Below are 13,766 nucleotides of genomic sequence, written 5' to 3'. Positions count from 1 at the left end.
TGATTGAGTGGCCACCACGGCTCCGCAAATGAGCGCTCTGGAGGAATGGTTTTTATATATATATATATATATATAAATAAAACGCCAAGCTTAAAGCTTCAGCACCACGGAGAGCGACTGTCATTTTGAAGTTCACATCAAAGGGACATGAAGTATAACAAACCAAGAGAACAACAAAAACACGAGGCTTCGTGGCCCCGAGTAATAAAACAAGACAAATTGAAGGCAGTTCAGCACCACGGACAGCGACCACATCATTTTAACAGCCATTTTAACTATTAAGTACTACAGGCCTACTCAGCACTATTTGAAGGACGTACGACGAGCCTTGTGCTCCACAAACTCGTCCACGATGCTCTGGATGTCCATTTTCTTTGCTCTCTCATTCTTTATGAACAACATGACAAGTCCACTCAGTGTCTCCTGTCCCACTGAGCTCCTCAAGTGGTTTTTAATGAGTTTTAACTTGGAGAATGAGGCTCAGAGGTTGCTATGGTGACGGGAAGAGGCCAAAGTAAAAGGAGGGGCGGTGCAAACCTCACTGAATGTAGATGTTGCTGCTGGCTGGTTGACAAGGAGCATTTCTGCCAGATCTGCAACAGACTTTTACTTTGGTGTCTGAGACACAGCAGACCGATAAAGTTCACTTTTATCTGTTTATTAAATGTATGAATTAAAATATTTGAACAGGGACGGTGAAAAGGTTCAGTGGGCAGGAATATACTCAACTTTATCACGTATGTATGATAATAAAATAAGCAATATAAAATCTATAATTTCTATATTTCACATGTAGCCCATTGGTAAATCATCTCAATTGCAGTTTGCTTTTTATTTTTTGCATGACACTTTCCCAGAGACTCACTTTGTCACAATCAATAATTAATCAGTTCTCTCCACCACTCTGGATCATTAGAAGATGCAAGTTGGACATATGAAGATGGAGCTGCTGACTCAGCAGTGACGTTCTACTAAAGAAACATCTATACCACTGCAGCTCGGCTGTTTATGATCGTGATGTGTATGACGGATGTTCATTCATCGTTTCGTTGTGTCAGCAAGCTTTATAAATGAGTCGACCAGGACCTTCGACACCTTATCTACCAGGTGACCAGTGGTTTTAATAACAGTTGAAGCATGGACTCATTTTACATCGACACCGTGAGAGAACATATTACAAAGTTAAAAAAAACGTAAACAGTAATACAGTGTTACACAGTAAAACACTTTTTTTTTTTTTACATGTGCTTAGAAGCAAACATAACAAGAGTTTTGAAGCTGGAGCTTCTACCTTTTCTCAGCTTCCAGGTTGAGTCTGTCTCCTTCCCCTGAGGGCTTCAGACGATGCCCCCCCCCCCCCCCCCCACCGCCGTTAGCATGACGGGGGCGCACAAGTCCCTCCAGTCCAACGACAGACTGGTCCTTATTCGCATGTCGCTCTCGCATAGCCAGAAAATACCGGCTAATGGGCGCATGCCCCGCCACAGCGCAGGCATCAAGTGCTGCGCGATCAGCTGCGACCCGTTCATTACGTTGATGTAAGTTCTTTCCCGTATGACCTGCTCACATCGCAGTTTGGATCTGTCGGTCGTGTTGCAAACCCGAAGAGTGCCGCTCGTCTCGTCGATGAGTCTGGGATTAGACACGAGCACCTGGACCGCTCGGTCTTCACACCTGATCCTCTCGTCCGTCCCGTTACCGTACATCGCGTCCAGTACGCTCGGGTCTTTGGCGACGCAGAAGGGGTACGCCGTGTCCTCGGCTCCCTCGACCGTGGGGGGAACCCGAACACTGGATCCGTCCCTCAAGGGCGTGGGACATATTCCAGGGGTCCTCGTCCAGCCCCTGTGTCCTGCTGCCATGACTAACGCGCAGTACGGGAAACACTGGGAGGTGGTCTCGCAGGCACGCGCGTCAAACCCCGGTAGAGGGTGCACACGGGGCCTCCTCTGTGCGCTCGTTTGCCGAGCCCAGTCGTTCACCAGCCGGTAAAATCCATTTTCTCTTGTCGTCTTCACACCGATCACCGGCGATTGCAGGTCCCATTTAACCCGAACCTCAACCGGGCGCATCATTTTATTCGCGCGTTCATAACTAACTCGAATCCTGGATCCACTCTCCAAACAGTGGTTTGGCGTACAGTTGATCGTCACGGTGACGACTCCGTCTGAGTCGCACTCTGCCGTCTGAGCCTTGCATCTTGTCGTCGCGTCGTTTGGCCCGATGGCGAGGGCGGTTCCGTGCTTTGCAGACCTGACGTAGGTCAACTCTACTTCCTCTCCCAGTGGTATCGCTCCTTCCCTGGCGCCAATCATTCCCACGGCCGTCGCACACCTTTTTAGCTGCAGTTTCACGACAGCCTCCATTTCTTGCTGGGCCCCCCTCCCCACCAACACCAGCATTATTAACACCAGCAGCTTCATGTCTATGTGGGCTGAGATCTAGAAGTTCCCTCCTCCCCTGGAGCTACGTCTTGGGTTATGTCTCTGTGTTGAATCACTATCCCGAGTCACTTCCTCTGCAAAGATCCACTGCTTCTGGTTCCACTACTGGTTTCGTCTGGTGGTCAGTCTCTGGGACCTTCTTGATCCTGGCTGGCGCAGTTTCTGTTGAGGAGGCGTCATCCGCCGTGGTTCCGATGGCGTTCTCCAGGATCTCGGCCTCTCTTTCTTCTGTGGCTCCTCCCACCTGCCGATAGATAACTTTATGAATATAGGACAGCTGTTGGACACAACTACTTAACCCATTGTCCAATTGTTGGCGTGTCGGGTCATTTTAAGGTCCCCTGAGAACTGGTACTGGTCCTCCTGTACACGTTTCATGCGTGTTAAATGGGTTACTGTGTTAGTTTGACATCGCAGGCAAAGCATCCACACAACTCACTTTGTTCCCACTGGCAGCTATGATCTTAGCTAGTGTAGATTTCAGGATTCCATACGCCCCGCTCAATCCCTCCCTATAACTGTGGGTTACAGAAACATCCAAACTTCTGCTTGATCCCAAGCATTTTTGTCATGACTTTTATCACCTCTGCCACAAAGTGCATATTACTACTTTAACCTCGTGTCCATGTGTTATTATTTTATTTATTATATATTATTAGCAGGTAGTTCCAGGTGAGTCTTCTTGAGTTTCCCCCACCTGAACGAGAATCCATCGATTCTAACCTGTTTATGTGCGAAAATGTGACAGTTTGAGCTCAAAACGAGCCTTCTAAATAAATAAATAAATGATTAAACCAAACAGCCACAACAATGGAGGTCCTCCTCCACGAGTCACGTGTTCATTCATCACTTTCCATACCTGCTGTGTGGAACTTGATCTGAGGTTTCCAGCTGTTGTTCACTGAGCAACAATCTCCTCCTCGTTCTGGACGATAGTTGGTTGAAACGCGGTGAAAATGTCTGCAGCAGCAGCGAGTCGCTCGTTGATAAACTTTCTCAAAGTTTGAATTGAACTGACTTGTGGAGGCGCCTGTTGATGACGTACGACGCACTGATGACGCTTTTTCTCAAGAACAACAACGTTCAAAGAGTCATACTGACACCTAATGGACTCAGGGAGAACTGCAGGCTATTGCGCGTCACCTGAACTCGTAGGAACTCTTTAATAACTGGACTGTCCGGTGTATTTTACAACTATCAATGTAATTGTCATAATCTGAGAGACATAAACATCTAATCAAATATTCTGAATGAGAGACAATGCCAGGAATTTATGATTCGTAGTACATTTTCCGGAAAGATGCCACGAATAAATTTGGAAGTCACAATCACCGAATGTATAGCTCATCCACAAAATCTGTCATTAATGGTTGTTTTTTTTGTTTTTTTTAATTGTGTCGTCTCTGACCTCCTGTTTCAGTACTACAGCTGAAGTGGATGAAAATCAAAAACATGTTGCTTGTACGTTTTAGTTGACGCGGTTCGATGAATGTAATCAGACATGCTCCAGGAATTGTACACCACTCACTGAGAGGTTTAGATATCCTACTTTTACAGTAACAATAACAATAGCCTTTCCAGGTGAACTTAATGTGACCTTCTGCGAATTATACACAGCTTTCTTTATGAAAGTCACACACTGGTTTTCATAAGTCATACACAACACACGTTGGTTTCTTGCATAAACAATTCACTATAAATGTGAACTAAATCGAGAGAACCCGACATCGGCAAGCACAGATTGGATGCTATTAGAAGAGAACCTCAACTGTACATTACAACCTTTGCAGATGAGCTGCAGTGCTGCTCGATAGATATTCAGATGTTGGCATGATCCCTGGCTATTTGTGAAGGATTGTGGATTGTGTCGCACTCAAATTACCCATTGCAATTCTGCACAAGGTGACTGTAAATACGTAAAGTCCTGAAGAAAAGGTGTGCTATCAGGAAGGGCTACATCTCTCTCTCTCTCTTTTTGTTTTGCCTTAGGTTTCCTGATAGAAAGTACTACAAATAGGCCATATGCTTACTTTATGTTGTGTGGATGTGTCGTGTTAAAACTCTCATTTAAAAGAAAATCAACTTTGTTTTTTTCCCCAGGAATTTCTGAAGCAGTATCCAGCTGGCTTCCAGGTGACGACGTGACACTTTTAGTTACAAAAAAACCACAAACATCAAGGCTACATTTATGGGTGACATCAATATAGTGCATTTTATGTGAGTTATAATAGAATCCCATAACTGTAAAGGAACTCGTCCATTACATCAGACAAAGACTGGACTTTTTCATCCTTACATATAAATACTTTGCCTGCTCCACAGAACAAGCTCACTGCAGCACTACAGTGTTTATAATGCACACTGATTTTCTTTTGCAAAGCAACATTCCTCTTATTCTTTAGATAATTTGCCATCAATGAGCCACTGTGGAGGTGGAGGCCGCTGACACGGAGCCGTCCACCATTAAAACGTTTTAGACCTCAATAATGCTTTGTCTTCTGTCAGGTAAATCTTTTAAAGCCTGTTGAGTACAAATGATCATTCCATGTAATTGCAGGCTATTTCAAAAGAATGTCACTGATGGGGGGGATTTTACTGTGTATGCTTAGTTTTTTTGACACCAGACGAGCTCCGGGTTGGCCTTGGAGCCTTTTTGTGCAGTCAGCATGTTCTCCCTGTGTCCAAGAGTCTCCTTCCAGTCTGCAGACATGCAGATTGGATACAATATATCCCATATATGTTTAGTATAATGCTTTAAGTGGACGCCTACGCACCTGTATGCAGTACCGGCACATGTCTGGACTATCAGTACCTACATTTTTCATACACTTTAAACAATCACTATAATTATTGGATTTTTACAGGTAAACGAGCTTCATGTCCATGATACATGGATGATGCGCTTAAGTGCAGCACGTAACTGAACTCCATGGCTCTGCTCCAGGCTGACCAACGCTTTCCTCACAATCAGCAAATACTTAGTTGGTGCATGTTCTGAAACTGATTACATTCATCAAAATATGTAATCGGTATGGAAAATAAAAGGTTTATTGGAAACAGTTGACTAAAACATATAAACACGATGTTCAAACACTTTCGTTCATGGGTATTATTCCGGCATCTTTCTGGAAAACGTGCCACCTTTCAGAAAATTCCAGACATTTTGTGCCATTCTGGATATTTGCTTATTTACAGATCACGATCATTACATTGATAATTGTAAAATACACAGGACAGTCCATTCAAAAAGAGCTCCAACTGTTTTCAGGTCAGGCTCATGACCTGCAGTTCCCTCAGTTTCCAGTAGATGTCAGTACAAATCAGAACGCTGTGTGTTCCTCCACCTAAGAGAGAAAGAAGAAGGTTTGGAGGCTGTTTCTTTGGAGGGTGCTGTTCTTAGCTTGCCGTGTTCCATAGGTATTATACACATATACTGAGTATATACATCTATGGTTGGACTCTTCGCTTTGTCGTCATGTCTCACAGAGGAAATATTTCATCTCCTGCAGCACCAATGAGTTCGTCTCAGGCTTTGCGAGAGTTTATTAACGAGCGACTAACTGCTGCTGCTGGAGAAATATTCTCCGTGTTCCAACAAACCATCGTCCAGTACGAGGAGGAGATCGTCCGTCAGAGAAAACTGCTTCAAATAACCCAGAATCCTCAAATCAAGTTCCACGGAACAGGTATGAGAAAAGTCTGCATGAACACATGAATGTGACTCGTGGAGGAGCGCCATCGTTGTGGCCGTTTGGTTTATCCGCCGCAGACCGAAGCAGGATTTGTATTTTATGTTTTTTGTATCTTTAATCCCCTTTATTCACCAGACTGGTGAATAAAGATCGATAAAAGACCCGAGTCCAAATGCAGTCACTCTTCTTCTCCGGTCTTTACGTTCAGCTGAACCGCACAGCGCCTCCTCTGGTGTGGAAGTGTAATCACACGCTTAAGTAAACATCTCCCATTTCCTCAGGGAAATATTCATTGTTAACTCAACTGTAAGTTGTACCAGAACTTTAACTATGTACATTCTCTGTCTAAAATTTATTTTAATCTCAGTTTTTCACAGCGCATCCATAATGATTGAAAACGATCTTACTGTCTTATACATGTTGCTCACAATTATGTGCTCATATGACCAGTATTTAACACTCATCCGGAGTAAAATGACAATTAAAAGAAAAATAAATGATGATTAAATGAAATTACAAATCCCTTATATGTGCCATCAAGGTTTTCCCCTAATCTGTCTACAAAGATCCAAAGCAACCCTAATTAATACAAAGAAATATATAGGAGAAATTAATATAAACAATACCAGCTTTATATTTTTTTAAAAACCGGACCTGTAGAAGTAATGCAACTCACCTTTTTATCTTGTACTTTAACTTTGTGCCCCCCCCCAGAGCTTCCCCAGCACCATGACTGTGGGGAGGAGCAGCTCTTCAGACAGGAAACGAACTACTGTCTCGAGCAAGAAGAACCAGAACCTGCACACATCAAAGAGGAACACGAGGAACCAGGATTTCCACAGTTTAAAGAGGAAGAAGAACCAGGACCTTCGCAGGTGGAGGAGCAGCAGGACGTCGGCAGCAGCCAGGAGGGAGAGCAGCTTCACCTGAGGTTTGAAGGCGGTTCCTTTAGGGTTCCTCCTATTGAGGATCAAAGTTACCCGAGCGAAGCAGAAGAGCTACCGGACAACGAGCAGCTCCTCAGAGAGAAGCCGTATTCCTGTGAATTCTGTGGGAAGAGTTTCAGTTCGCACAGCACCTTGTCGCGCCACATGAGAACTCACACCGGCGAGAAGCCGTACGCCTGCGAAACGTGCGGGAAGAGTTTCCGCCGGCAGGACAACTTGCTGCGCCACATGAGAACCCACACGGGCGAGAAGCCCTATTCCTGTGAAATCTGCGGCCGGAGGTTCAGCGTGCAGAGTCACTTGTTGCGCCACATGAGAATTCACACAGGCGAGAAGCCGTATTCTTGTGGAACATGCGGGAAGAGTTTCAGTCAAAGTGGTTCGTTGCTGTGCCACGTGAAGACTCACAAAGAGATGACGCCATGAAGGACCGCGGGAGATCTCATTCAGGAAGTCCAGCTCCAGCCTAAAAATCACAAAGGCGACATCCAGTCGAAAGGAAACGTTTGGAATTTAAACACTGTTTAATTCAAAATGAGAAGTTTCAAATTAATCTGTGTTGAACTGAACAAAGGCTGACAAACGGTCCCCTGGTTGTATAATGAATCTTCGGGAAGCACATTTTTATTTCGTTAATTTGTATTTCTCACGTGACTGCTTTTTTGTGTGTATTTTGAGAAATGCAACAATAAAAATCTTTTAAGTACAGACGTGAACTTTGAAAAAATGGAAATTGAATGTGGATATGAATCTATTGGTTTTTGTTCAGTGTTTTTTTTTTATTTAACATGAATGAGTCAAGTTAAGTTTTCACTCTTATGCCACAAAGAGCAAAATACTTTTTTTGCTTATGTAACCCCAGCCCCAGGGAGCTAGTTAATATATAGGGGGTAATAGTACACTGGGGCGGGGGCACGGATTCAAGCAAAAATGGCTTCAACTTAAAATTAATAAGCGATTGTTTATTACAAAATGAAAAGAGTCAATAAATAGAAAAAACAAAAAAAACCAACCATATAGAGTTCACACAAAAGGCGACTAAAATAGACTCCAATAAAAGCTGGAGAAGCTTCGGGAATTATGTGAAACAATGAAATAAACTGTTTCAACCAAAATACACTCTCCCACAAGAGTTCACCTGGACTTAAACCAGTAATTGAAAATGCCCACTCTCACATATGCACACGGGGCTTTAAATTAACAAATTAAAGTGGAAAAATGAACCCATTGCAGGCCTGATTCGAAGCTGGGAACCAAAAACCAAATGGTCGCTTCACTGGCTTCACAGCAGAAATTAAAAACGCACGTGCAAAAAGTCAGTTCTTTACTCACCAGCCCAGATTTGGGAAATGAAGGTGAAGAACGAACATGAATGGGAGGAAAAGGTCAAGCTGTGGGGCTGAGGGCAGGTGCCACACACACTCTTGGGACAACTCGTTGTCAATCCCGGCAGTAGAGATTAGATTGATCGCACTCGGTTCTCTGCTCCGGCTCCGGTGTTGAAAGCCCAGCATCTAATGCATGTCTCTTTTAGTGTCTCCAGCGACCTGCACAGGTGAGCTGAAGACCTCCCACCTGACTGTCTGATTGGCTGTGAGCCACAGCTGAAAGTACTTGACGGCCCACAACATTACTGGCTCATGTCTGAGTATAGAGCTATGAACATAGATGTTGTCCAACAAAAAGCATAGAGTGCAACTGAATGAACGGAAAATGACACTTTAGTGGAAAAAAACACGTTTCAAAACATACATATTTTACTTATTTATGCATCACTTACATAATGCATTTTATTTGTAGTGCACCAAATCTCTCATGCAGCCTTGACGTCTGGTTCCAGTTCCCCCCGTTAAGGTTTCCCAGAAGCCGGAGGTCGTGAGTTCCGTGTTTCAGCGTACAAAAAGTGTAATAAAAGTACAAAAAGGGTGTACGGCTTCTTAGGCCATGTTTCTCCACACCCTGGTTTTGACAAAAACAAGCATTTTCCCTTCTTATGTTTACAAAAAAAAACTCTTCCTTTATGGAAATGTGCATATACACCTGGTTCAGGTGAACTATGAGCATGCCGAACCTGTAGGGGGCAGTGTGACAAGAAGCAATGAAGCCATGCTAGCCAATCAGAGGCCCGGAATAAACACAAACGTCATGAATCACGCAAGTTATTTCTTGTCCAGCGACAGCGTGTTGTTTATTTGGACGGATAAAGAAGTGGAGCTCCACCTAAATGTGGCGGTATAATATAACGTAAAACGTGAAAACAATCCCTGCTTAAAGTATGAGTGGAATGACCTTATTCTGTAAAGTAAAAAAACAAAACAAAAAACGGATCAATGTTTGTTTCCTACTTATTTCTCTATATTTCCACACCATAACTCAGATGTGACAGAATGAAGGAGTTACATATTAAGTTGAGTGGATTTTGATGCTTATATGCGGCTTCCAACTGAACTTTTTATCAAAATCAACTCCTAACAATGTATTGACATGCACTTGTTCAATTTGTTTAGCATTAAGAGAATGGTAAACAAAAAGAAACAAAGCAATGTGGACATCTACGAGATATATGACAAATATATAAGATATCAATTGGAAATAATATGTAAAAATTAAAAACTTAAAAAAAATTACAATTCTGAAATCTCATCTGTGGGTCGAGCTGTCCTACAATCCATGTGCCGCTTTATAAAGTGTGTCCACCAGGGGGGGACAGTGGATCGGCTGTCCTCTTTGTGTTTCCACGCTGACTCCACGCTGTATGATTTACAACTTGGAAGCTTGTGACAAAAAGGGTCAAGGGGTCACAGCAGATCACTGGAGGCACTTCATACTGAAACTATACTGCTGGGATGTTTTTACATGAATGAATATTTAAATGTTTAGACCGTCAGAGGGAGTTTTGCAGGAAGAGCGTGAATGAACACCTCGGCCTGATGCACGGCGCTCCTGACATGTGGCACTGAAGTCCCATCCTGACATGCGATGGAATCACTCGCAGGCCTGCAGTGTGGAAATGAGTCTTTATTCAAGCTGTGTGATGGGGGCAGCGTGATCAAGAAACAGAACACACACACACACACACACACACACACACACACACACACACACACACACACACACACACACACACACACACACACACACACACACACACACACACACACTCCCCAAAAAATACACTGCTTCTTTCCAACAGATCAGATGCCGTTACATTCCAGATTTCCATGGATACGGGCAGTAACTTGGCAACTACAGCGTTTGTCTGTCGCCATGGAAACGTCTGTCTCTGTGCGAGGAACAGTAGCAGCATGGTGGGACGATGACAGAGAGAAAATCATTTTTCGCTTTGTGGAAATGGAAACACATTAATGCTGCATCGCTAATCAATCTGCGAGGGGCGACGATCCAGAAAACAAAAAAAGAGAAAAGAAAAAGAACTTTACAGTGCAGCTGCATCTTTTTCTTCTCTCAGTAAGACAGGAAGTGCAGTCAGAGACAGGAAGTAAGCGTGCAAACAGGAAGTCCTCCGATGCCTGCAGCGGTTGGACGTTTCAGCCCCGGGGTGATGAGACGGTGGACGACTTGTCACTCGGGGTGAGCAGCAGCATCTGCGGCTCGACGTGACGAGGAGGTGGTGCTGAGAGCACCGACCACCGCTCCGCCCGCGTGGAGGGAGAATCCAGCATGTTTTTCCAGGAGGGACATTATCAGGCCTCCGTCGTCGTAGAAACAATGGCATGCCGTCACCACGAAAGCAAGACATTACTGTAAATTATTAACTCTCAAGAGGATAAGAAGGCAACTGAATATCCAGAACACTAGTCACAATACTCTGTCTCTGCAGGCCACGATTCGGCCAATCAGACATTGACCACCGATGCAGCTCTCATTGTCACTGATCATAGTTTTCCATGTTCACACTGAATCTGCTCAACCTGCTTTATGGCCACTGATAATAAGACAAGACAATTTGTTTTTCTTTGTTTTTTTAGAAATGCAGCGTGACAAATCTGACCAGTAATGGATGACGGATTGATGATGAAGAACAGATTTAATAATAATAATACTGCTTTGATCTGTACTGTTCAAAGCAACAGAGGGTTATTTGATTTTTGTTATTTTCTTTGTCATTTCTAAAGAAGAAGAAAGTCGTGCGTCGCAGTGGGAACAGCATTATATCACATTGTGGTCACGTCTGTCTTTGCTGTCACCCGCTTTCCTTCCTCCACTCCCTCGTTATGCATCGTCACCGCTTGTTTGTTTTTCTCGGTATTTTGTAGCGTGTGGATCTTTCTTAATTCCTTCCCGTCTCTTCAATCGGTTGTTCGACACAGAGGAAGCAAAGTTCACCAAACAGCAACTGTTTTTTGTTTTTAAGTAATTAATTAATTTAAAAAAATTGGTGGAAGTTAATTACTTCTGCAACAGTATACTCATTATTCAAAGTGTGGTGGGAAGTGTTTCTCTTTAGATGAACGTGAATATTTACACCGTTGACAAAGAAAAGGGTCACAGGAAACTGGTGATGGTCAAATTTGTCTGCCCGGAAAAGTAAATGTTGATTTTTGAGTCCATTTATTGACGTTTAGTGTCTCGGTGAAGAGGCGTCATCGAGAGCGCTTACTATTCAGGCTGGTCATGGTCCTTTGAAACAACCATTCCCAAATGTTTTTTCTTGAACGACCCAAATGTTAGGTGACCCCCCCCCCCCACTGTCAAATTACAATACAAAAATACCGGTCCTTTTGAAAATGACTTGCAGTGGCAGAAATCAGGACTCGACGCTGGTTCAGTCCTCCATCGTCCCACTGCAGTGACCTTTAAGTCACTTCTGAAAACAAGGGACAAATGACATCATTACTCCAAATGATTTGACTGCTACATTAATATTCTGAGTGGTTATAGGTCAGTTGTGAAGCGTCAGTTCGTCCAATAGTGACAAGTTTGTGACTGAGTGTGTGAATGGGTGAGTGTGACGCAGTACTGGAAGCAGTAAAAATGGGCCACGTAGTAACATCTATTAATGAATTCACAATAGCAGAAGGAGAGTTGAGGAAAGACAGCTCTTCCAGGTGCAGAATGGTCACAGTGGTTGTCTTTCAAATGGTGATGTTGCAGGTTCAATTCCCCATCTCGCCATTTTTCCCCACGGTAAAACCTGCAGCTGTACAACATGTGGTCCTTGTATGGATATGTCCTTGTCTCACTGAATACTGGAGACGTATGTAAGGTATATTTATGGAGATGCGAGACCTCAATTTCTTTCCAAACTTGCGTTTGCTTCCCTGCTGACCTGCAGACTTACGCTCTGTGGTTGGAAAGCAGATCGTGTCCCGTTCTTCTTGTGAACGAGGTGCTTCCCTTACTGCCTTTAGAAAACTTAAAGCACAAAACCTATCCAACACACAGGAGCTTTATACGTTTAACCTGGAGTCTCTTTATAGGTCTCTTTATAGGATTACATTGAGAGCCTTTGTTCTGGTTATAACTGATGATCACCTGATTATAATGTAAACTTACTATACGGGTGAATTTTGTCATTTCATTGGCTTAAGCTGGACTCGTAGACCCTGTCCAGAGTCTTTTCCTTTTTGAGAGTCTTACTTTAGTTTACATATAGTTATATGGTAGTTATGCATGTATATCTGTTTATACTCTTGTTTGAAAAAAAAAAAAAAATCCAGAATAAAGTTTTGAAAAAGAAAATGGATGGCTGTATGTGTAAAATGGAATTTCCCACAAGGCGAGGGGGTCTTAACACACTTTATTTATTTCAGGGGCCACATAAAACACACATTAAAATGAACTGAATCAAGTTTGATAGCTTTGACAGGAAATTGGACATACAACTGTTCGGAATCATGGAGTTACTGTTTGTGGACGACACCATCAAAAGTCTTTTGAAGGAGTGGCCCAGCTTTGAATTGCGGTTCTGAAAGTCGTTAATAGAGGAAGTTATAGCGGGGCGGGGGGTAGACTACTAATTTCCTTTCAGGTTCAAGGCACCAGCACAACTATACACAATATATATATATATATATATATATATATATATATATATATATATATATATATATATATATATATATATATATATATATATATATATATATATATATATATATATATATATATATTAATACAGAGTGTATTAGAATAAATCTGTATAAATCACCTTGAACATCGGTCGCCCAGCCGTCAGTTTCAGTGGTCACGGTGACGTCACTGGGGAGGGGGAGGGGGCGGGGGAGGAGGGGGGGGTGGGCTCGAGGCAGCAGGTGAGAGAGCGCGAGCGCAGCAGCATCAGCGGGCGCAGAGCGGCGGAGCCATGGGAAAGCTGCAGGAATTTGACATCACTTTCACCAACAACAAGGTGGTCTACGGCCCCGGGGAGTCCATCAGCGGGACTGTGAAGATACGGACCGGGAACTCGCTGCAGTATAAAGGTACATGTCTCTTTCGACACTCTTTTTTATTTTTTTTTTGTGTCCGTGTCTCCGCGTGTCTCCGTCTCTCCCTCTCTCTCTAGCCCGCGCGCGCGTGCGCGCGCGCAGACAGGCTCCATGTAAATAAACTTTTCCTCCACGGTGCTGGAGGCTCAACATAGAAGAACAAACAAGCTTCTTTTTTTAAATTTTCTACCGTCTTTCCCCTCCTGCCGTGCGGGTTGAGCAGCCCGTCGAGGC

At 43.5% G+C, this 13,766-nt stretch overlaps 2 protein-coding genes across 2 annotated transcripts in view; both read left to right on the top strand.

Annotated features, from left to right (window-relative positions):
• Positions 1-5,931: 5,931 nt before the first annotated feature.
• On the top strand, positions 5,932-7,509 carry LOC308140476 (uncharacterized protein; the record flags this gene model as incomplete). The annotated part of the gene is made up of 2 exons (XM_080510291.1): positions 5,932-6,130; positions 6,851-7,509. Exons 1-2 carry the CDS (start codon positions 5,959-5,961, stop codon positions 7,507-7,509), a joined length of 831 nt encoding a protein of 276 aa, XP_080366417.1. The 5' UTR covers positions 5,932-5,958.
• A 5,899-nt stretch (positions 7,510-13,408) lies between these two features.
• The window catches only part of arrdc1b (arrestin domain containing 1b), a gene marked incomplete at both ends in the record, with an annotated part of 37,057 nt that continues 36,699 nt past the window's right edge, over positions 13,409-13,766 (top strand). The window contains one exon of the mRNA XM_080510444.1: positions 13,409-13,526. Within this exon, the coding sequence (XP_080366570.1) occupies positions 13,409-13,526 (118 nt within the window). The remainder of the gene's footprint in view (positions 13,527-13,766) is intronic.

The sequence above is a fragment of the Blennius ocellaris genome (genome assembly GCF_963422515.1).
Source record: "Blennius ocellaris genome assembly, chromosome: 15".
NCBI lineage: Eukaryota > Metazoa > Chordata > Actinopteri > Blenniiformes > Blenniidae > Blennius > Blennius ocellaris.
The sequence above is the reverse complement of the archived record's forward strand: the minus strand, read 5'-3'. Positions and strand labels throughout refer to the sequence as shown.